Raw genomic sequence first — 21,764 nt, 5'->3', positions numbered from 1 at the left:
GCTGCCACACACAGAGCTGGGTGAGACCATGCAGTTATTCCTGTCTATCCTTCCCTTAGTGAATAAAATGTCCCTTTTTTAATTAGAACATGCAAACTCAAGTTATAAATACAGGGGAACAGAATGTGAGACAGGCCCAGGCCATGGCATTTCTAATTGAAGAGGGGAAATATCCCAGCAGCTGGGCATCCTAATAAAAACCCCTTTGCTAAGATAATGGCTAAAATTAGTGGGAATTAGGCCCTGGAACTGGGCTCAGCTGGCAACTCTGTGCTCCCGTGGTTCAGGAGAAGGAGGAAGAAAGGAAGGGAAGAGCCAGCAGGGTCATCATGGCACTGCATGGTTCACATGTGGTTAATATTACCCTGCCATTCTGCTCTATGAGCCAGTCTCCCACTAATGGCACCAGGACGGTCTCCAGTGAGGCCAGTTCAGTGTGGTCTGTACCTGCTCTGACTAGGAATTTGGGGCCAAAAGATGCTTACTGAGTCCCCAGGACCATGGTCACATGCTTGGGTGAAACTTTCCTGCAGCAAGGAGTTGAGCCTGTCCCTTGGGGAACGGCCTCTCACCACCCCAGAGTGGGAAAGCTCTTCATCGGATGGAGGCTACACCACACTCATTTCCTGCCTGCTCACATCCCCACAGACCTCTTCTCTCCCATCTTGCTTGGCCTGTCACACTATCACGCGTCCCAGGCTCTTTTCCCTCCCGAGACAAGCTAGCAAAGCCCAGTGAGCTCAAGGAACCTGTTTCCTCCTTTAGCATTTGCTGCCCAACTCCCGGCGCCCAGGAAAACTGTTCCCCATAGAGGGCAGTGGGGACACCAACCRTGGAAGCATCCCTCCACACTGTGGRACAGGGTCCCTGTGCCAGTGCCTGCCGGACCAGCTCCACATCGCTTGCATGCAGGGGATGTATTGGGAAGGATGGCATCACTGTGCCAGGCAGCTCCTCAGGGGCCTGCCATGGCTGGATAGGGGATCTCATGGCCAATCAAGAGTCCACCCTGCATAGAGCATCCCCAGTCAGGGCCTGCTGGAACCAACGCTCAAATGCAAGCAGGGGCCACCCCAATGGGGGCTGAGAGGAACTGAGCTCAGAAAGCACTTACTTGGCTGGGTTGCTGCCATCAGTTTTAGTCCACCTGCAAGGAGAAGAAGAGGTTTGAGGAGTTGCATCTGCTGCACCCCACAGAGCAATGAGATAGTTTGCCAAACCAACCCCACTGGGGACCACCATGCAGACACAGGGATGTCCTGGATTTTTCACAGGTTTGGTGCTTTGGAAAAAGATGGCAGTCCCAGGAGCGCCCGCAAGCTGGTCCATGGTCTGCAGCCATGCCCATCAGGGGTGCACAGGGGAGGCACGCCTGTGCACATATCTGGATGGGCTGGCTCTCCACAGCCTCTCCCTCCCAACCCCACTCCTTCACCCAGCTGCAAGCAGAGAGGCCACAGTAGCTTAACCAGACTGCCCTGCAGAGCCCAGGATCCTTCTCCGCACTCTTCGAAGGTGCCTGCCCCCTCCCTCCAGCCCAGCACTGACTCTCGGCTGGGGAGCTGTGAGCTCCAGGCTCAGCTCTTGCAGCCCCAGTATTACTCATGAGCATGGCTGTTAGCTGATCCTTACCTAGCCAAGGGGGTAAAYTGGCATCCAAAGATGATGCACCTCTCCCCCAGCTTGGAGACACCAAGAAGTCACCACAAAAAGCTGGCGTTTCCCCAGGGTATCTGAGGGTACCCTCCATCCCTGCCCTTCTCCAGAGCAAGGGGGACCGAGCAAGCAAAGACCCTGCTCCAAGCAGCCCAGGAGCCTGGATGGAGGGGAAGGGCAGGGGGATGAGCTCCCCCTGGGCTAGGGCACTCACTTTCTTTCCTGAGAATCCAGGTCGCAGAAGGTGACAGTGTTGAGGGGGTAGTGTCGTCGGAAGAACAATCTGAAACACAAGGCAGGGAGCCACAGTCAGAGAGCCCCCCACCTCTGCCCCACCATCACGGCCTGAAGCAGGACCAGCCCATCGCTGCTGAGCCCTCATCAGCATGGGGGCCATTTCCCTAGGTCTCCCCTGGGATGCTCCAGGAGTCAAGGGCAGAGCTCATCCCTGCCTACAAGCAGCCTAATGCCATCCCAGGGATGTCCTTCGCCAACATGCTCCCTGGGTCACAGCTAATCAGCTACCAGCATGGTACCCAAGTCCCACACATGCCTGGGCACTGGGGACCCGGGGACGCAGCTCTGGGAGCTCTTACTTCCTCTGGTTGTCTGTTAAGGTGATGCCTTGAGCAGATACTTTGAAGTGGACGATAGTAGCAGTGGGYGTGGGGTCAGCGACCAGCGTCTCGGAGACGGCTTTCGCGATGGCCTGGGGGCCCGTGAGCGACTCCATCTCCACTGAGTTGATAAAGAGGACGTTGCAGGCTGGAAGAGGAGACAGAGCAGGCATGGGGTGAGCAATTGCTCCAGGCCATGTTCGCCCCATGGCAGCGGGGCTCCAGGCAGCCCCTGCCTACTCACCCGCACCCTGTTTGAGGAGGTCCGTGGCAGAGTTGGTGGCCAACGCTGCGTCTTTCTTTTCCTCAGTAGGATCTAGAAGAGAGGAGATGTCACTGCTTCTCCCTGCTTGAAAAGTCCCCAGCAGCCCAGGCTGTGGGGGGAGACGCACTATTCCCTTTCCAACTGCTGGGCATCAGATCCCAGGGTGGATGCTGGCTCCCAGCACGCCACCCCGAGGGAAAAGCCCAGCCTGGATCTGAACTGTCTGAGCACAGGGGTGTAAGGAGAACGGCGGGGAAGCACAGCCCCCAGCACAGAGATGAGAGTGGGTACATCCCCAGGACTGGCTCTGCTGGGGAAATACAGCCCTGAACGTGGCTCTGGCTGGCAGAGGAACCAAGATCCCATCTCAAGCTGCAGAGGGACAATGCTGCCCCATTGCTCCCTTCTCAGCCTGGCTCTTACCTCGGTCAGGAATGACCAGCTTGCAGGGCAGGGCCAAGGGCATGATGGAGTGCTGGTACACCAGAGCCGAGAGGCACCCTGGGGAGAGACAGGAGACAATCAGCACGGGGCTGGGGACATGTATTACCCTGCCTTGGAACACATTAGCCACGGGATAACTGGAACAAGGGAAGTCACCGCCCTTCACCCTGCCCAACAGCATCGTTTCTCCTCCTCTCACTCTRCCCCCAAAAAGCTGAGGCTCTGTCACACACTTTGACAAAGTCTGTGCAACCCTGTGCACTCACATGCCCACATTTGCATGTGTGTGCATGCGCAGGAGACCAAGCAGCATGTGTATGTGCATGCCATTGGATGTGTGCATGTGACTGTGTGTACATACAGGCACATGAGGGGAGCTGTGTGCACATGCATGTCTGCTCTGTGTGTATATCTCTGTGTACACATGCAGGGCACTAGGTCTGTGTGCATGCACACAGATGTGCATGGACAGGCACCTGTGTGTCTGTGCATAGGTGAAAATACATGTGCATTCACAGGTGTGCACTTTATGTTCAGGTGTGTGCACACACACACGTGTAGGTATGCATATTGGTGCATTTGTGTGCRTTGTGTCATGTTCATGTGCATACAGGGGTATTCAGTTAAATTTAGGCATGCATGAAGGTAAGTGCTTGTGCATATATGCACACAGAAGTGTGCACACATGTGCATGCATGAGCATGCATGACACCAGAGGCTTCTTAGGGCCCTGCTTCCAACACCTGCAGGACTCAGTTATGCAGGAACAAGTGGCTGTGGCAGAGGCAGGGGCTCTCCCAGACACCTGCTTGCCCTGCTTTGATAGTCCAGCAAAGCAAAGGCCTTCCCAGCCCTGCAGATGGGAAAGCACATGGGGACACTCACCAAAATTGGGCTCATTGGGGCATCCTTTTAGTTTCACACCCCGTGGGCTGGTCTCGATGAGGAAGTGCCTCACCAGCTCATTGGTGATGTCTCCTGGGAAGAGATGGGAGGTTCTCGCACCAGAGCCACCCTCCTCCTCCTCCTCCTCCTCCTTCTCCCTGCCAGCTGCCCACAATCCTTCACCTATGGGAGCAGTCCCCTCCAGCCTCTCTCATCCCGCCACCCCGAGATCCCACAGGAAGCCAGCACTCTGGCGCATCCCCAGCTCGAGGGAGGGGGCTGTGCCTTTCTGCACACCTGCCTTGTATCAGGTCCTTTGCAAAGGGCTGACCTCAAGCCAGGCTCCCCTGGGGTGTTGCTGGGCTGTAGGGCTGTGCCCATTTCTCCATGCCGAGGACCAGTTACAAATGCCCCCAAGCCCTCCACAGCTCAGGGCAGACAGTGTCCAGTGCTTCCCCGTGCCACCGGAGGGGAGGACTAGGGAAGCGATGGGAGGGAAGGAGGTATGCTGCCACATCAGCACATACCCAAGGGCACACCATACTCAGCAGACCCGGCTGCCCGCTTGCCACAGGCCGAACAATAGAAAGCATCTCGGCGTGGGAATGAGAAGGGCACACAATACCTTTCTTGTTCTGCTGCATGACCGTGGGAGGTGGGGACGCTACTTTCATGGCGAGGCCATAGGCTCCCCGGAAGGAGTGGCTGTCGCGGATAATGAAAGCCCCTGGCTCTCTGTCCTTCAGCAACGTGATGGCTGCAGAGAGAGAAAGGCAGCTCTCAGGCCTGGCAGGCACAGAGCCAACGCGCTCTCTGAAACCAGCGGGTGGTGGTCAAGATGCGGAGCTCACTTGCACCAGCTCTGAGACCCCTCTGAGCAGTATCTGTGCAAGATCTGGGTGCTTCACACGCCAAGCTGCACAGCTCCACTGCACACCAGGGAGAGACCGGTGCTCAAAGGGGGAAGGTTTAGGGAGCCCACRTCATGCAAGCCTGCAGCTGACTTGGGCCTCAAACCTCCCTCTCCCACAGTCCCAGCATCCCCAGTCCATCTTCACTCCCTACCCAGCCCCAGGATTTTCCCTCAGGAAATTCTTTTTTAGCCCCCACAATCCTGCAGCTATCTCCAACTCCAGCCTCCAATGCAGTGGTGCACCCTGAGTCTCAAATGAGGCTCTCTTGGCCGAATCCTTCACCCCAAGATATTTACCCACCCTGCTCTCTGGAGATCTCTGGTTTGTACCAGTATTTGGAAGTATCTTGGACAAACTTGACATTGGCACGAGTCTCAGGGCTGATGTCTGCAGGAAGGAAAGAGGAAAAGAAAAGAAAAAAAGTCAAGAGACGCTGTATATAAAACCCTGTATGAGTTTTTAGTAGCTCCTGCCTGCAGTGGAGCATGGCCAGATGATCTCCAGGAGTATTAATATCTTCACTTCATTTTAGCCCCAGTATATTGCTTTAACCTCAGATCATGGCAGGCTCCAGTCCAAACAAACAGGCAGACTGATCTTCACCTGGAGCAGGCGGGGCTGCACCTAAAGCTAAACCCAGGCACAAGCCTGGAAAGGCTATGCAGGGAAGAGCTTATCCTGCACATATGCTGAGAAAAAAAGTCATTCATCATTTAAAAGTTAGCCAGCCAGGTGAATAAAAGCTGTCTGAGGAAAAAGGTGGGATCTCCAGAGGGCAGTGGGGAGATCCACTGACTTTGGAGGCTCTTTACCGCTCTCCAGTGATCAAGATTTGGCTGATCCATCATAAAAATAAATCCCTTGCCTTATCTTTGCTCTACACAGAGGACCGAGACAGGCAGATACCCCCCAGGAAAGGCAGCTGGTCCCCAGCCCCAGCGTGGCCAAACCTCGCCACGCTCTGTCTGTGGCATGGCCCTGATGGGACCCCAACGCTCCCGTTATGAAACCTCTGCTTTGCTCACACTACATTTCTAACCACCTGCTTTTCACAAACAGACAAGCAAACAACCTGCCGGGCCGGGTCAGATAACATCCCTGGCGTTATCGGCCCGTTGCARTCTAGTCACCTGCAGAGGGTTCGCTCCAGTCTCCAGCCTGGTCCCTAATTGCTACGGTTTCACACTCGCACTTTGTGGCTCGGAAACGTCCCTCCTCCCCGCAGCCCACAAGGTTGGCAGCCCGCAGCAAACATGAGCAATGCGGCCATCGCAGGAGCCAGGGAGTCCACAAAGGGCTGCGAAACCAACCCAGCCGCCGGAGCCGCCGCTCTGCCGGCGCTTTATTCCCCTCACCCTATCGACCCAATCTTGGCGTCACGGAGGTGTCTCCTAACAAGGGCAGGGGGACGGGTTTCAGGCGCAGTGGCACCCAGGGCACAGCATGGCTTTTCAAAATAAGGAGGCCACCCGGATGCACTGCAGCAGGGTCTCTCCRGGGCGAAGCCGGCAGGGAATGGGGCTCCGGGGTCGGTGAGTCCCCACGGGGGAGAAAGGCCACGCGGATGTGAGCGGCCTCCCAGGGCTTTGATCTCCCTGTACACAAACTCCCGCACTGTTTATGCCAGCATGACAGCAAGTTTGCTTCTCATGCTAAGTCAGTATTTTCCTGTTTGGATTTGCTGTTTTGAAAAGCAGAAAAAGCAGGAAGTGGCCCAAGCCCCAGAAGTGCCGTGGGTTTCTACACCAACAGGAGGAGTAAATCAAATCACAGCCACAACCACTTCCCCGCTCACCAGTGAAGAAGAGGGGAGAGCCAGAGGGACAAAGAGAGGGGAGGGAAGGGAGACTCGAGACATGCCAAATAGGAGAAGCAAAAGTTTCTCCTATTTTTTTTTCTTTTTTCTTGTCTCCCTGGGAAGGAGGCCYTGGGCGTCCCTTACCTGGCATGGAGAGCTTGGAGAAGTCCGGCAGGGTGTGGGAGAAAGTCACAGCGCTGCCACCACTGGGACTGGACATGCCACTGGAGAGGGGCGAGGACATCTTGCCATTGATGGTGGCGTAGTTGGGCAGGCTGTTGGAGCGGTCCCCGGCCGACATCCTCCTCTTCTCGGGCAGTGCGGGCTGCGGTGTGGGGCTGCCCTGCCGGTAGGCAGCCGAGTCCGGCGAGGAGGAGTGGGGTGTGCTGGTGCCGGGGTAGTATGCCGGCGAGACGGGGAAGGACGGCGTGGAGGGAGGCTGGTAGCCGGAGGAGCTGCTCTGCCGAGACAGCGTTGGGCGCCTCTCCTCCGGGGTGGTGTAGCCGTACGCGGGGCTGCCAGGGGGGCCGGCCGCCACAGCCTGATGCCTGGCCAGGCTGGGACTCCCTGGTGCCGCGACCAGGTTGCTGTGGGCTGCCACAGCGTGCTGGCCCAAGCCAGGGCTGCCGGGAGCACCCGTGAYGCTGGGGTTGACCGCTCTTCGCCCAAAGCCCGGGCTGGGCGGCGTGTTGGTAGCCACTGTCCGGTGCAGGGTGCGGGGGCTCCCCGGCAGCGTGTGGATGCCCACCACGCTGACCTGCGGCTGTGGCCGAGCTTGGGAATCCAGCGGGAGGCCGCCACGGCTGTCAGGGTAGTCAGAGCCGCTGTACGTTGGGCCTGGGGCACTACCTTGGACCGCAATGAAGGAGGACGGAGACGAGTTTTGGTAGCTGCTGTGAGCAGAGGGCATTTGGGAAGCAACAGGTGACCGGTAAGCAGATTCGGCCGAGGTGTGGGGAGGCGTAACTGTGCCGTGGGGGCTGCCCTCCGACGGGTAGCTGCGGATGGAGGCTCTGAGGAGAGATGGGGAGGGGAGAAGGATTCAGCTGCTGGTGCTCGTTGTGGCTGCTCGCTGGCACCACATCTCCAAGCAGTGCACAGGGAAACTGAGGCATGGAGTCAGCGAGCCACTGGGTTGGTAGGTGGCAGCAGCAGGACGACAGCCCAGGACCTGCCAGCCATGTGAAAGCAACTGGAGGCAGCTTCGGTTCCCGCACACACACCAATTCCCACCCAAAATATGTCGCTTTCTGGGAGGCAGAGCCTTTTCCTAGCTCTTCTTCCAGCAAAACACCTGGTTGATTCCTCCCTGCCACCTGTACAGGCTGGGACAGTGGCAGGCACCGGGCAGGGGTGGAGAGGGGCTGGGGACGGAGGGCTACATTGCACCGCAAGGGATGAATGCTCAGCCCAGCCCAGAGCGGCGTTAATACAGACCCAGTCCCTCCTCCCGCTCCAGGGGCCACATTCCCAGCGACATGCTGCCGAGGGCCCAGTGACCACCACTGACCCAACTCCTTGGGTAGTGTCAGGTCACCACCGCCTCTGTAGATGGCAGAGGAGCCCCCAGCACTGCCGGCTGGCAAAGAGGCACACAGAGCCATGAGGACCTGCCCGCTGCTCTCTTACCCGTCCACGCTGTGAATGGGGCTGCTGGTGGAGATGGGGCTGGGGGTGGCGAAGGAGTTGGAGAAGGCGCCATTCCTGGCGGGTGCCTCTGTGGCCTCCGGCTGGACGGTCGGCAGGCTCCCTCCCCTGCCTGTTGTGGCCGTCCGTGCCACCGACTCAACGTAGCTCCTGGGCTCTGCGGCAGAAGGGAAGGGGAAACAGATGAGCCTGCAGCTCGCGCTGCTGGCAAGAGTGTGGGAACAGGGCTGTGCCCTTCCCAGTCGCCCCATTTCAATCAGTGAAGGTGCTTGACCCAAGCTCCTCCAGCTGCACATTTCCCCCTGTCCCTCTGCCCCATCATTTTACCCAGACTAAAACAAATCTGCCTGTCTCCTTCCCCCATCTCCAGGGGATTGTGCAAAAACAGACAGGATGGGCCCTGTATGGGCTTCAAGGTTACTCTGAGAGCTCCCGAAGCCCCCAGCAAGCACACATGGAGGCGGGACCATGCCCACTCCTTCCCAGAGTGAGCGGGGCCATGGTCCCATTCTGCAGTGTGACTCAGCCTCACTGCAGACTCTGACACCACTGTCCCTCCGCCCTGCTCTGAATCAGTGTCCCTCTCCAGCCAGGATGCCAAACAGCACACGTCGTGCTCCACACTCATCCTTAACCCGTAAAAATAGAGCCGGTGGCTCAGCCCAGCCCATGCTGACTCACGGCAGGACTGACAATGATGCCCCGCGGTCCCTGTCCTGTGCAGCCCACCTATCCCTGCCATCTCCAACGGCAGAGACCAGAGCAGCAGCCCCAGCTATTTCTGCTGAAGCATTCAACACTTTCTCCCCATTCCAACTTGAAATGACTCCGTAAGCACGCTCGGAAAAAGCAGTTTTCCTTTGGAGATGCTGAGCTGTCCCATGCCTGGAATAGCAGGTTGGGCTGGCTGTCAGCAGCCTAGCCAAGCTGGCCAGCAGATCCAGCCCTCCATCTCCTTTTCCCCTTCCACCTCGGATTTCTTCTCCCCTGTCTTCAGTGCAGAGCAGGGAAGGCACCAAATCTGTTCTTGCGCCATCGAGGCTGGGTGAAGCCGACCGCGTGGATGCCCCCCCAGCAATGGCCAGCCTCACGTTAGCACCCACCAGCCAAGATGGAGGAAGGGGCTTCAGCTTTAACCTCTTTCTTCCATGGCACTGCAGGAATTTCACACCTCACCAGGAGGCATGGCTGCCTCACACGACTCTTGTGCCATGAACTGCCTCTGTGCTTGCTTCTGGTGCCCAGCGCTGGAGCATAACACCCAAAGCAAAACCACGGGCAAAGCCCTGGTGTTCACCAGCTCTGGGCCTCGAGCAAGGCCAGGATGCTGGAGAGCACAATAGGGCCTGGAGACTGTCCCCATCCCCAGTCTGCCCCATGCGGGACACACAGCACCCAGTGGACCTATCCCTCTTCAGAACTGGGGCTGGGCTGGTGGCACCGGACATGAGGCGAGTAGGTCCCGTGACACTCGCCTCCTGCTATTTCCTATATACCTTCCCTGCCCGACCACATCACCGGCCRGTGTGAAACGCTCTGGGCCAGGCATCCTCACAGGTCCTCAGCTCCACCAGCTCTTTGCATGGCCAGCTCCAGGCTGGCCATGCCCTAGGCAGCTCTGCAGTAGTAATTAGCATTACAAACGTTATTATTATCATTAGTCATAACAACCAGGCTCTGGCTAATCCTGCAGGCAAGACAGCCTGCTTCCAGCCAGCAGTGCCAATGCACAGCAGTGTTCAGAGCTGAACCCAGGGGAGTTGCAAGGAAAATGACTGTCACAGCCCTCCCTCCTTCCCTCCCTGCGTCTCCATGCACTGAGGATCAAAGCAAGTGCCCCATCTGCACACAGGGGAGGATGAGTCAATCCCCCGGGGCTCATCTCCCTGCCCAGCCCTCCTCAGCCATCCCAGGAAAGATCTGAGCTGAAAACCCAGCGACGTCAACATGGGCTGGGTACCAATGGCTGAGGCAGGACATAAGGCTTAGAGTGACAGCGACAAGTCACTTGGCATCCAGGGGGGACRTCCAAGGCAGCTGCAAGAAACTCATCGCTGCTTAGGTAATTAAATTAATTTCACAACTACACACATCTCCCCCCTTGTCCCCACCCCRGACTAAAATTAGCCAGACAGTACAAATGAGTCAGCCTGCAAGAGGTTAAGACGAAACGGCTGCAAAAATACCAGCCCCTCCTGCTAATGTAGAGAGACTAACGTGAGGCAGGAGCCAGGGGCTCAGCGAGAAGGACAGCAGGCAAGGGAAAGCCCAAGCGTGAGCGTGCAGGAGCATGGGTGGGCAAGCACGAGTGGGTGTGCAAGCATAGGTGTGTGACAGTGAGGGCGGGCGCGCAACTGTGGGCACACGTCTGAGTGGTTTGGTTCACCACATGAAAAAAAAAAAACTGGGAAGTTTTAGGCAGGATTTTTTTAGGTTGAAAAATCCGATCTCGCTTCCTCATGTTTTCTTGGAAGAGGCTCTGGAGACGGGAAGACGGTGGGAGAATAGARAGGCCATGAGTCATCCGGGGGTGGGCAGCCATTCGGGAATCCCTGCCCGAGAGGAGCTCCCTGTGTGCCAGACCCTCTCCGAATCTGAGGGGGGCTGCGCTCCTGCCAGAAATACCCAATGCAGCAACTGTGACGGTCTTTTTAAAGCCTCCTCGGAGGTGGCAGCCAGGTTCTAACCTCACACACTGCCAGCGCATCCGCACAGCTGCTCTCCTGCCCTGGACCCCAGACCCCAGACCCAGGCACAAGCCAGGCAGGCTGCAATCTGCTGACCAGGTCCTATCCCAGAGGGACAGAGATCCTTGTGGAGCATGTGGTTGAGGTACAGAGGTGCCCTGGGCTCAGAGGAGCTGCACCCTGCTAAATGGCACAGAGCAGACCACCACTCAAGCCCCACATCAGCACTGCTGTTTGACTGTCCCCACACCAAGACATGCCATCTGAAAAGCTCCCACCACCTCCCTTAGGCCAAAACAACAGTCCCTGCTCAGGGCTGCGGACCCAGCCCCATTAAAGCCATCATGTTATCTGAGAGGCTAAAAGAAGGAAAGTTTTGCAAGAGGTTGGTGATGGCTACTCAGCCCCATCAGCACGGGGTTGCCGAAAGTCCTCACCAAGGCTAACCATCACACAAGCGGCTGGAGAATCGTGAGACCAGAGAAGCCGTGTAGTTCAAGCTCCTTTCTGTCTGATCCCTGAGGGTTTTGGTAGAAGGAGAGAAGAGATATTTSGGTCTTTGGAGGGTGAAAAGTTAAAGTTTCTGGGAAAAGCCTAGAAGGAAAATCTGGGAGAAAAGCCTATTTTTATCTCCACTTTTCTTCCTTTGAGGCATCCAAGAAGCCAGCACTGAAAAATCTGGAAATTCTGGAGATGGAAGATCTTTTTTGTTATTTTCCTTAAGGAAACTCTTTCTCCAGTATCTCCAGAATGTTCACATTTAGGCTGATATTTGTATTTCAAGGAATTTCTGTGGAGAAATACTAATTGTTCCCAGGGGGCACGGGAAAACGTACCAAACATACTGAAAAGAGACATCCTCTCACTGAAAAGGATTCTGAACAAACAGTTTCCCATCCTGGCCCTGAAGGCCTGAACTTTCATTAAACAAGAACATAAAACCACCCAACAACGATTAGATAGAAGTTGGCACACTGGGTAATTGCAGGCACTCCCAAAGCCTCTGCTGCCCCAGGACACACGCCATCCTGGAGCCATGCAATACCTCCATGATCAGCAGAGCACCCAAACCTGCATGGGAGGCTGTGCAAACCCACCTAGCTGATGGAGGCCGCGGGCAATGAGTACACTGAGGATGTCCCAGCTCAGCCCATGCCATAGCATTCTGCCAAGACGCACAGCCTGGGGGAGGGAGGTGGACGCAGCTGTGGGAATTTGGGCCACCTTTTTTTCACCGCTGTGCCAGCCTGGCAACAGATGCACGCAGGCTGTCTGTGCTTCGCCACTGCCCAAAAGGATGAGCTGGCGCCCAGTTGAGCCAGCAGCACGTTTGCAGCCTTTGCGCCTTGTGACCTTTTGTGCTGCACTTTGGTTTATTTTCGCTCTCCTCCAAATGGCAGCAGCACAGCCAGAGGGGGAGGGAAGGATCCTGGAAACGGGACTGTCGCTCGCAGCCCCTAGGCGGGCTGGTTGAAGCTGGCTGAGGCGTGCCAGCTTTTGCAGTGTGTCTCCAGTGAGGACATCACRCGCCACATTCGCAGACAAAGAGCTTTCAGCCTCCTTGGACCATTGCCACCCAATGCAACAGACCTCCAYGTGCTTCCTGGGACCAGGTGGTTGCAGGAGTGAGGTGCAAGCCCAGGAGAGACTGCAGCAATCACACAGCTCCTTTTGCAGTAACTGGGGATCTACACCGCAGAGAGAAACTCCCAACACCAGGGGCTAGAAAAGCATCGGCCCCTCTTTACTCCATGCATCAGAGACATCAGAGAATCCAACCACATCACAAGACACAACACTCCCCTTCCCAAAAGGGAATGGGATCAGCAAGACTCAGGCTCCTAAATCACTTCCAAAGAGTGACTTAGGGGCCCCCTCCAACAAAGGGAATCCTGGTATCTCAGACAGCTTTAGCCTGCTCTGAGTGATGGGCCCAGACAGTCAGAAGGAGTGGGGAAAAGAGATACAGAGAAAGAAAAGCCTTTCTTACCTTCGCCAGAGTCAACTCCCGCCTCCCCTTCTAGCTCTGAAAGATGGAGGAGCAGGGGAGTGATGGGATGTGGGGGAGAAATGGAAGAAGGGGGGTGTAAGACAGAGAGAGAGAGAAATCTGAGTTTAGAGGCTTTTCCTTGCTTTGATGAGGGCACATGGAAAGCAAAGAAAGGACCCACACCTTCCTCATCCTGCACCCAACCTGGCCCCTGCACCCCAGAGACAGCTCCTTGGGATGACTGCAACCAGCTTCGCATCCCAGAGGTGATTTCCAGACCTGAGGGGGCTGGTTTGGGGTGGGGAAATGGGAACAGCCTGGCGGAGAGCAACCACAAAGAGCTGCTCTGAAAAACCCAGCAAATACCAGGAGAGCATCAGTCAAGCCGTTCCCCTCCAGGTCACAGAGGGGCTCTCAGMTCTGAGATCCTCCCGGAGGGGCTGGGTGCTGGGGAGCAGCAAGGTGTCTGGCTTAGCCGACAGCTCTGGGATGTGTCCCCAGCACAGCTGAGTGAGCCCAGTGTGGGGTAGCTGGAGTTGCACTCAGGGACCTGTTTCTGGGATGGAGAGGGCTCTGGATACTGTCCTGGCTGACAGGCTCGGCTCCTGAAAAAGCAAACCCTCTCCAGCTGCATTGGGAGGAGGAGGGATGAAGGGAGCAAGGGAGGAGCAGGCTGAGGAGGAGACAGGAAGCCGGGCTTTTTCAGCCTCCGCCAGCAAAGACTTCCAGTAATGGGGAGCTGATCAATGCAACCACACATTCCCTGCCATATGGCCCTGCTGGGCTGAGCCTCCCACAGCTGCACTGAGCTCCCCCATCAGCAAATGGTCCCAGAGGCCCTAGGGAAAGCTACAAGCCCCCCAGGGCTGCCTGGCCCAAAGCAGGAGGCAGAAGTGCCTTCTCCAGCCAAGGGACCTTCCAGGGGTATCCCCATGAATGTCCCCCATGGAGCACCACCTCCAGCCCCAGCGCCTGCAACCCCAGCCCCACACTCACCTCCCACCGGGTGCAGCAGGATCTCAGCTGGGTTATGGGGTTTCAGCCCCAGTGCYGACAGCGGGGTCTTGGCCAGGCCAGGTGGAGAACGCACTGTTGGCACAGGAGGGAAAAACAACAGCGTTAACAGAGGGATGGCAAATAAAGCTTCAGAAAGGTCRGTGGTGTCGCTGCCTGGGAGTTTGCAGCCCCCCACAACCTATTCCCTCCACTGGCTGCAATCAGCCACTCAAGGGGAAGAGGAGACGCAGGACAGGGAGCCAGCCCTTGTCAGAAGCGACACCCTGGGACACAGCACTGGTCCCCCTCTCCGTTTGAGGATGCACACAGGGCAGGAGGTGCCTGGGAACAAGCAGCCTCCCCAGGAATGGCAGGCCAGAGAGAGGGGGCAATTCCTGCTGGGGCAGGCCCAGACCCCACGTCCCAGCAGTGTCCCCATAAGGGAAGGGTCCTACCATAGGCACAAGCCTCCTTCGTCACACCTACAAGGGCAGCCACCTCCCCCCGCCAGCTCTCCCAGACAGTCAACCCCCCCTTCCAATCCCCATCTGGCTGTGCTGAGGCTGGGCTGGCCCAGAGCAGCTCATCACACCCACAAAACAGGCAGCAGGACTCTCAGAAAAATCCCACATTCTTCAGAACAGCTTGACGGGCAGGTGAGGATGATCGTATATGGCATGTTCCCTGAGAGGTGGAAATGCACATGTGGTTTGTGGTGTGTGTCCATACACACACATATATGGCAGAGCTGTATATGCATGTATGGGTACGGATATGAACGCACTGGCAGTACTGGGAGGCATGGTTTCAGGGTGCAGCGGAAACAGTGGATGTGCCAGGCAAACCGCAGTACAGTCAGTCTCTCCGAGCTGACTGTGCGTCCTGCCCCATCCCACCCCATGGGTTTGACTCCTGTCTCTTTGATGCTGCATTTTACCAGATCCACAAACAATCCAGCTTTCTAATCCGCCGGAAGAGACTTCAGCACGGAAGTGGCTGAAGGCTACGCAGGGAGGCGTTTTGTGTCCAGCAGGAGCGATTGGAGAGAGTTTCAGGGCACATTCCTCGGTGGTGTTTGAATGTCCCAACTTACAGCTGGGGCGCAGCACCCAAGTCTGGGAGGCGGTGGGTGGTGGGCAGCTACGGAGGAAAGCCAGACCCCCCAGAGGCCACGTCTTCACGGCTGCCTTGGGTTGGAGCAACTCTGCAGCCAAGTCACTGGGAAACCAAGCAAGGGCGAGACGGCAATGTGTTCCCCGGCCCTGATGGCTGTCTGATTTCCCCAAATCTGGTCGGCCGCAAGCCACGTGTCAGCTTGCGCCTCCGCTGGCTGACAAACTGTGGGGTCCTCCCACAGCTGGGAATTCCCCTGAGGACAGCAGTCTCCCCATGGAGGGGAATCGCTCCCGCATCCCCCCTGTGGCACTTTGGCTAAGCCTGAAAGGTTCAGCTTCAAACTTCCCAGGCCTCCCCGGCTGGCGCTCGAGAAGGCACACGGCCTCAGCGGCACTTCCGCAGTGAGGCCGTTCCCATCACCTCTCTGAGTGACTCATCCCCAGGAGCCACTGTCCCCCTGCCAAGGAGTTCCCGTCCCGGGGCCAAGCTCTCCATGTCCCCCTGGAACATTTCTCAGCTGCCAGATACCCCGGGGACACTCCCACACTCCATTCGCTGCATCCCATGAAACARGGCTCAGACATCTGCATGTTGCAGAGGAGAAGCAGCAATGCCACAGAAGGAAACAGCCTCATGAGCCCGCCTGGACAAGCTAAACGGGGCGGATGGACCTATTGCAACCAGTGCTGCCAGCTGGGACCAGGATATGGCATCGGAGGGGGCTGCAGGCAGCACCAGCATCTCCAGCACCAGTGCATCTCTCAGCGTTCATCCCACAAAAGTTTTGGGGGGAATTGCCATCTTTGTGACCAGCCTTGCTAGGTTTCCCAGTTGAGCGGCTGCTCTGTTGCCCTGCTCCAGCCCGAGTCCCGCTGTGCTGACGTGCTGCTCCACATCGGGCTTTGCCACTAGAGCTGGTCAGACAAACCCAGTCCACACAAACCCACCATGACTCAGGTCAGGGTTAGTCAGAAAGGAAACAGGAGCGGAGAAGTACCACATGCAAAGGGCCATGCTACTGCAAATACCTCCCAGCCTTTCGGCCCCTCCTGCACTGGAAATAGTGAGCGAGAAGTGACACTGCCTGTAAGAGACTGCCCCGAGCATCTATCCTACCCCTCCTGCCTCCCCCCGCTCTCCCGCTACAGCAACGTCTCTGGTTTTATGCTGTGCCATTAGGAAAGATGGGGAGGTGCTGGAGTGGGTGGGGGGGACCAATGCTGTCTTGCACACCCTGCCACCTCTCTCCCCTCCAGCCTCAGGATCCCTGCTGCAAATTGCCCCAGTGCATGGAGGACAGGGAAAAGCCAAGAGGAAGGTGCCGGGTGTGGGATGTTGCGGAGCAGCAGGAGGCACTGGACCAGCAGGCGGTGGGATGCAAAGGGGAGAAAGGAGAAGAGAGAGAGAGAGAGAGAGAGGAGGAGTGATGAACATGGTGGTGGATGTCTGGAGCCTGGAGCTGTCTGACCCTTGGCATCTCTCTGGCTTGCCAAAAGCCACCCACTGAGCCCCTCCACCTCCCGGAGCCGCGGCACTTACAGGGGTTGGAGTAAGGGGTTTGTGGCGAGACGGGGAAGGCTGGGGTGGGGGGAGAAATCTCACCGCCGCTGGGGGGTGGGCTGGTGGGGGAGGCACCCTCCATCTCTTCGAAGGCTTCCTTGTAGCTGTGGAGGTGAGGCTGCACGAGAGCAAGAGAAAGGGTCAGTCCCATCCCCACAACATGCACCTCCAGGACACCGGGAGCAAGGGGAAGGTTTTCCTATCTTCCCTGCTAAAAAACACCACAAAAAGCATGACTTAACCCTGAACCTCCTGCCATGGGATGCTGTGGATGCTAAAGGTCCACTAGCAATCTTCAGGCCCTCCCCCTCCCCAGCCATCTCCCCCCACCAGCTGCCCACCCACAGCCGAGCCTGATCGCACCTCTTTGGGCCTCCCTCCAGGGTTGGCCGCGATGGTGCTGACCACCTCGGGCGAGACGCTGTGCACAGGCGAACGGACCGTGGGGCTGCGCGGCGAGCTGGGCTCCGGTGAGCTCTTCTCATAGTGGCTCTCGCTGGGGGGCCGTTTGCGGGCAGGGACAGCGCTCTCATCTGGAGGCTTCTCCCGAGACTGCACCCCTGCGGGGGCAAGCACAGGGCGGGCAATGCAGTCAGGAGACACCAGCTGAGCCGGGGACCAGGAAGAGATTCCCCAGGGCTGACAGAAGGCTGATTCGAGAGGCCTCCCCGGGGCTGTGTCCGGCCGGAACGGCAGCTTCACCTGGCCCCATCTCAGGGCAGCATCTAACCCCCTGGCACGGCCCGTTTCAAGCTGGATCGGATATTCCCTAAAGCAGTGGCCCATAGCTGAGCAGAAAAGCAAGCCAGGCTTGCTTTTTTTTTCTGTGGCTAGCATCCAGATCACTGCTTTAGCCTTCCCAAGCACCGCCTGGCTCTAGTATTCAGCTGGGCAGAGCATCCCCCAGCACCAGCTATGGTGGGTACGAGCATCCTCCAACAGCCCGGAGAGCCGGCAACGGCTAACAGAACAAGGGGGTTGCTGCCTGCCCGAGCCCCCAAAGCACGTGGGGACCTGCAGGCTGCACAAGGGCCAGGATCTGCCCCCAGGGTAGCAGGTGCTTCGCGGGGGAGAGGGCCAGTTCCCCCCATGCTGGAGGAGCTGTGTTGGGCTGCATCCCTGCTCCTGCAGCCAGAAGTGGCTTCAATTACAGCAGAGGAAAAGGTGTGTTTCTGCAGCAAGTCCCCAAGGCAGAGGGAGCACCCAGGCAGGTGGAAGGGCTACGCAGAGGGATGGGGCAGGGAATCACAGCAAACCACTGCTGCTCCCCTGCCTCCCCAGCACAAGTTTTTCTAACATGGGAGACCGGTCTTTCCATCTCCCTCCAGGTCTCTCCCCTTTTATGCCCCCAACAAAAGGAGGGCAATTACCTTGCAAAGCATCGCCTGCTGCATGGGGCAGGGCCAAGGGGCACTTAGTCCCAGTGGCGAAGTAGGGAGTGAGCAAGTCACTGAAGGGAAATGTGGGATAGGTCCCACCAGAGATCCTAGCTCATCCACAGAGCAGGGCTGAGGGGGAGAAAGCCRAGGAATGGGGCAAAGCGAGCATGGGGCAGAGGGTGCTTGGAGGGCTGGAATGAAGGATGGGATCCCATTTCTCCCAGTGCCCAGCAAGGCCCAGACGTAAGGTCCACTCCAGCTGGCCCCACGCTGGAGCTCCCCTCACAAGGAGGTTAACTGGCACCCAGGGCTGGCACAGGCTGTGCTCCGAGCAGGAGCTCCCCAAATCAGCCATGGTGCCAGGTTTGGTGCAGGAAGCCTCAGCAGAGACTGCACAGAGTTATCATGGGTGCAACTCAGAGCCRCGCTGCAGTCCCTCTGCTCCCTGGGACCCACGCGGCAGTGAGGCAACCCCCCCATTTCAGACCCGCTGCTCGCCCTGCCCCAGAGAGGGGCCGACAACATCCCGTGGCCCCCGGCCGTACCCCTGAGCTTCCAGCGCGACCCCAGCCAGAGCGCCGCGGTAGCAGGGAGATGCCGCAGCAAGCAGGAACGGCAACGTGGGGGCTGGCACAGGCGACAGCACTGTCCCCTCAGCCTTTCCTGCAGAGCCAGAGAGCGCTTGCAATCCTCTCGACCCAGCACGCCAAATAAATAAATAAATAAATAAATCAAAGGACAATATCATTCTCCAGGAAATGCACTTTTCAAACACCAACTCCTTTCCCACGGGCTCGCAGAGAAAAACCAGCCATCAGCTGCTTCCCGTCACTCTCTGGGGCTGCGAACGGCACTGACTCCTCGGGCCCGCTGACCTCTCCTCTCTCTCTGCGCATACCGCTCGCTAACAAAGCCGTGTGCAAGCGGCGTCAGAGTTTTCCTGGCCCGGGGACGGGCTCAGAGCTAGTGAGGGAGGTGGATGCATTTCCAAATAATCAGTGCAGTTAATGGCAACAACAATAAAATCACCGCTCTGGGGAGAAGCGGCCGGGCTGAGAGGCGGGGGCCGCGCGCCAGCGGGGCTGGCTCGAGCAGCAGAGGTGGCCTGGAAAATTCCACTAAGAGCGGCTTTGAAACACAACTCCCCGATCCCGTCTGCAGGTGCTCGGTGGCTCGGGAGGCGGCGGGCCCCGGCCCGGGGGGCAGGGCCAGGCAGTTAAAAAGGCCGTCGGTGAGCACAGGGGGACGGGAAAGGGGCTCTGAGAAGCTGTGACGCAGACACGGCGGCCGATCAGGAGCGCTGTAAGCTGCCATCCTAAATCTTTTGCTCCACTTCTTCTTCTAAGCGAATGAACCCCTAAGTTGCAAGCACAGGAAGAAAATAAATGGGGAAAAAATAAAGCAAAGCTCTGCATTTTCTTTTCTTCTCTCTGCTTCATGCACCGAGTGTTGTGTCCTGCACGCTCGTGGATGAGCACAAGCTGCAAGAACACCACTGGGAGCATCCCTCGGCCTATCCCAAAGTGAGCTGCAGAGACTGAGCATTGCAGAGAGACGAGGACTGGGCCCCACCTCAAGTTGCATGCGTTCGCGTTGCTTGCTTTTTTAACTCAGGAGGCACAACAGCCAGGTCCCTGGAGCACGGCTGTCAGTGCACATCACTTGTTTGCAGCATGGGGCCTCCCAGTCTGGCACAGGGACCGGCCGTGGCTCTGTGCCACCCGGCCGCGATGCACGTGGGTGTCCCCAGACTCCAAGCAGGCGGAGAGGGGACAGGGAGGGAGCACGTGGCTGGACACCCCAAGGAGAACRGCCAAGAGGAGGTGGGAGGAGGGGGCCACGTGGGAATCAGTGCACGGGTCTTGGAGGAAAACTGCTTGGCAAAAGGACGCAGGGCGACGCAGGAGCCGCCACAGCCCCCACAGCTCCCGGGAGCAGCCAGCGCTTGGGGGCACCGGCCAAGTGCCTGCGCGGCACTGAATCCCGCTCTCTGTGCCCTGCGCTCAAGACACCCATGAGTTCACCGGACTTTTGCTTCTCTGCTCCCCAGAAATGGAAAACAGACGGGGACGGCGGGGAGGGGAGGGAGGAGGGGAAAAAGGGACTCATTGTTCGGAAGCTGAGAGTGGGAAACATCGCAGGGCACTTGCAGCAAAGCCTGGAGGAAACCCAGGCTCTGAGCACAGCTTCCCCGACCCCCCGGGTGATTTCTGTGCTGGAAACGACTCTTGAAAATTAAAGTGTCCTTACCCCCACTTGGTGTGCCCCCCCACAGATGTGCAGCCCAGCCCGGCTTTGGCAGGGCAAACTGTCCCCAGGGGCACGGCGTCGCGCAGCCCACCCGTCCGCGGCCAGCTCACACTCCCCAAGGACGCCCTGCCCGGTTGCGCGAACGAGGTTTCCCCATCACGGCGCTCCGAGAGCAGCCAAAACGCCGAACAGCAGGCTGCGCCCCCATTGCTCCCSCTGCCTCACACCGCCGCTGCCGCCCCTGCTGCAAGCCAGTTTCACTCGCTAATCTGGCACTATGTCCCCACTGCGCCGGGGGATGCTGCACCCAGCCGTTAACAGCTGGGCTGGGACACAGGACGCCCAGCACCAGAGAGGTGAAAACTTGATTCCTCCCTGCATGAGGCACAGCAGCAGGCATCGCCCCGGACTGCTCTCCGCCAGAGTCAGACTCTCGTCCATCCCACAGGCCAGAGCCACGTCTACCTCTACCCTCCACCCAAGGCACTTTTTCAACGCAACCATCTGTGTGTGCAGCTGGGGCTGATGCACAGTCCCTCGGTGAGAGAGGTGTGCTCGAGGCATGAACAGCATGTGCCGGCAGTGGCCAAAAGCAGCATGCCAGGCTCGGCAGCCACAGGGCAGCCCTGAATTAAGCCCAGATAAACCCTGCTTCTGATTTTATAGCCCATCCTCTGGAGGAATTCATGGCCAGGTCCACATCAGTAGCTGAGTCAGGACTGCATGTGCACGGCCAGTCTGGCTTTGCCATGACGGGCACGGGGCTCCTATCCTCCCTGCCACGATCTGCCCCCAGCCAGCTTGGTGGCTTTGTCCCTAGCCTCAGGGATGCTTAAGAGCAGGCTGTGTCCCCAGCACAGCACAGCCGGCAGCACTGTTCGTCACTGCAAACAGGCACAGGCAGAATACTTTATTCTGAGTCAAGGATTTGGAGGGTTCAAACCTCTTCGGTTCTCCTGGGGAGAAACCCAAGGCGGCTAGTGGGGAGAGAGAAGTCACCCACAAAAGCGGTGAATCCCCAGCCCACTCTTCACCATCTGTCCCCCAGCTCTGCCCCCAGCCCCTCTCCATCCCCCTCCTCCTGCCCGCCCTGGGGATGCATGGATGCAAAACCTGCAGATTGCTGCATGGGAGCTGAGCAGGTCCTCAGCACTGCTCGCTCAGGCCTGGCAGCCCAGCGGAAATTCACCTCCAAGGAGCAAGGCATGCGCTTGCCCTGCAAAAGCCACACTACTTAAAATTCAGCCTTTGCAGCTTGTACTGCCTGGCTGTGGACAGTCCCGTGCAGGGAAGCCCCCAGGTTTGGGGCAGGCAAGATCCTGCCATGCCAGGAGCTGGCTGAATCAGGGGTTTGCCAAACTGCACCCCTGCCCTTGTTTCCCCGGGGGTCAAGCCAGGGCTGGGGCAAAGCTCTGAGGGGCTAGAGTGAGCATCAGGACATGGCACAAAAATAAAACCCACCAGACAACAGTTCCGGGGATTGAATGAGAAGCAAAGCCCAGTGTGGGTGGGAGAGTCTGTACCCAGGGCCAGGGGCTCCACCATCCATTGGAGGAGCTC

The 21,764-nt window shown here is 58.0% G+C and overlaps 1 protein-coding gene across 5 annotated transcripts in view; it reads right to left on the bottom strand.

Moving 5' to 3' along the window:
* TNS1 (tensin 1) overlaps positions 1-21,764 on the bottom strand; it is a 53,238-nt gene that overhangs the window by 5,509 nt on the left and 25,965 nt on the right. For 3 of the 5 annotated variants that reach the window (XM_026078044.1, XM_026078041.1, XM_026078045.1), the window contains 14 exons: positions 16,939-17,135; positions 16,618-16,693; positions 13,900-13,992; positions 12,904-12,939; positions 8,209-8,383; positions 6,724-7,592; positions 5,082-5,168; positions 4,493-4,624; positions 3,868-3,960; positions 2,962-3,039; positions 2,518-2,589; positions 2,253-2,421; positions 1,871-1,939; positions 1,115-1,147 (listed from right to left, as the gene is read on the bottom strand). In XM_026078044.1, coding sequence (XP_025933829.1) covers positions 1,115-1,147; positions 1,871-1,939; positions 2,253-2,421; positions 2,518-2,589; positions 2,962-3,039; positions 3,868-3,960; positions 4,493-4,624; positions 5,082-5,168; positions 6,724-7,592; positions 8,209-8,383; positions 12,904-12,939; positions 13,900-13,992; positions 16,618-16,693; positions 16,939-17,135 — 2,179 coding nt within the window. The remainder of the gene's footprint in view (positions 1-1,114; positions 1,148-1,870; positions 1,940-2,252; positions 2,422-2,517; positions 2,590-2,961; positions 3,040-3,867; positions 3,961-4,492; positions 4,625-5,081; positions 5,169-6,723; positions 7,593-8,208; positions 8,384-12,903; positions 12,940-13,899; positions 13,993-16,617; positions 16,694-16,938; positions 17,136-21,764) is intronic. The other 2 variants (XM_026078042.1, XM_026078043.1) reach the window with 2 other exon arrangements.

The sequence above is a fragment of the Apteryx rowi genome, unplaced genomic scaffold (genome assembly GCF_003343035.1).
Source record: "Apteryx rowi isolate R43461 unplaced genomic scaffold, aptRow1 scaffold_47, whole genome shotgun sequence".
Lineage (NCBI taxonomy): Eukaryota > Metazoa > Chordata > Aves > Apterygiformes > Apterygidae > Apteryx > Apteryx rowi.
This window is presented reverse-complemented; position numbering and strand designations above follow the sequence as displayed.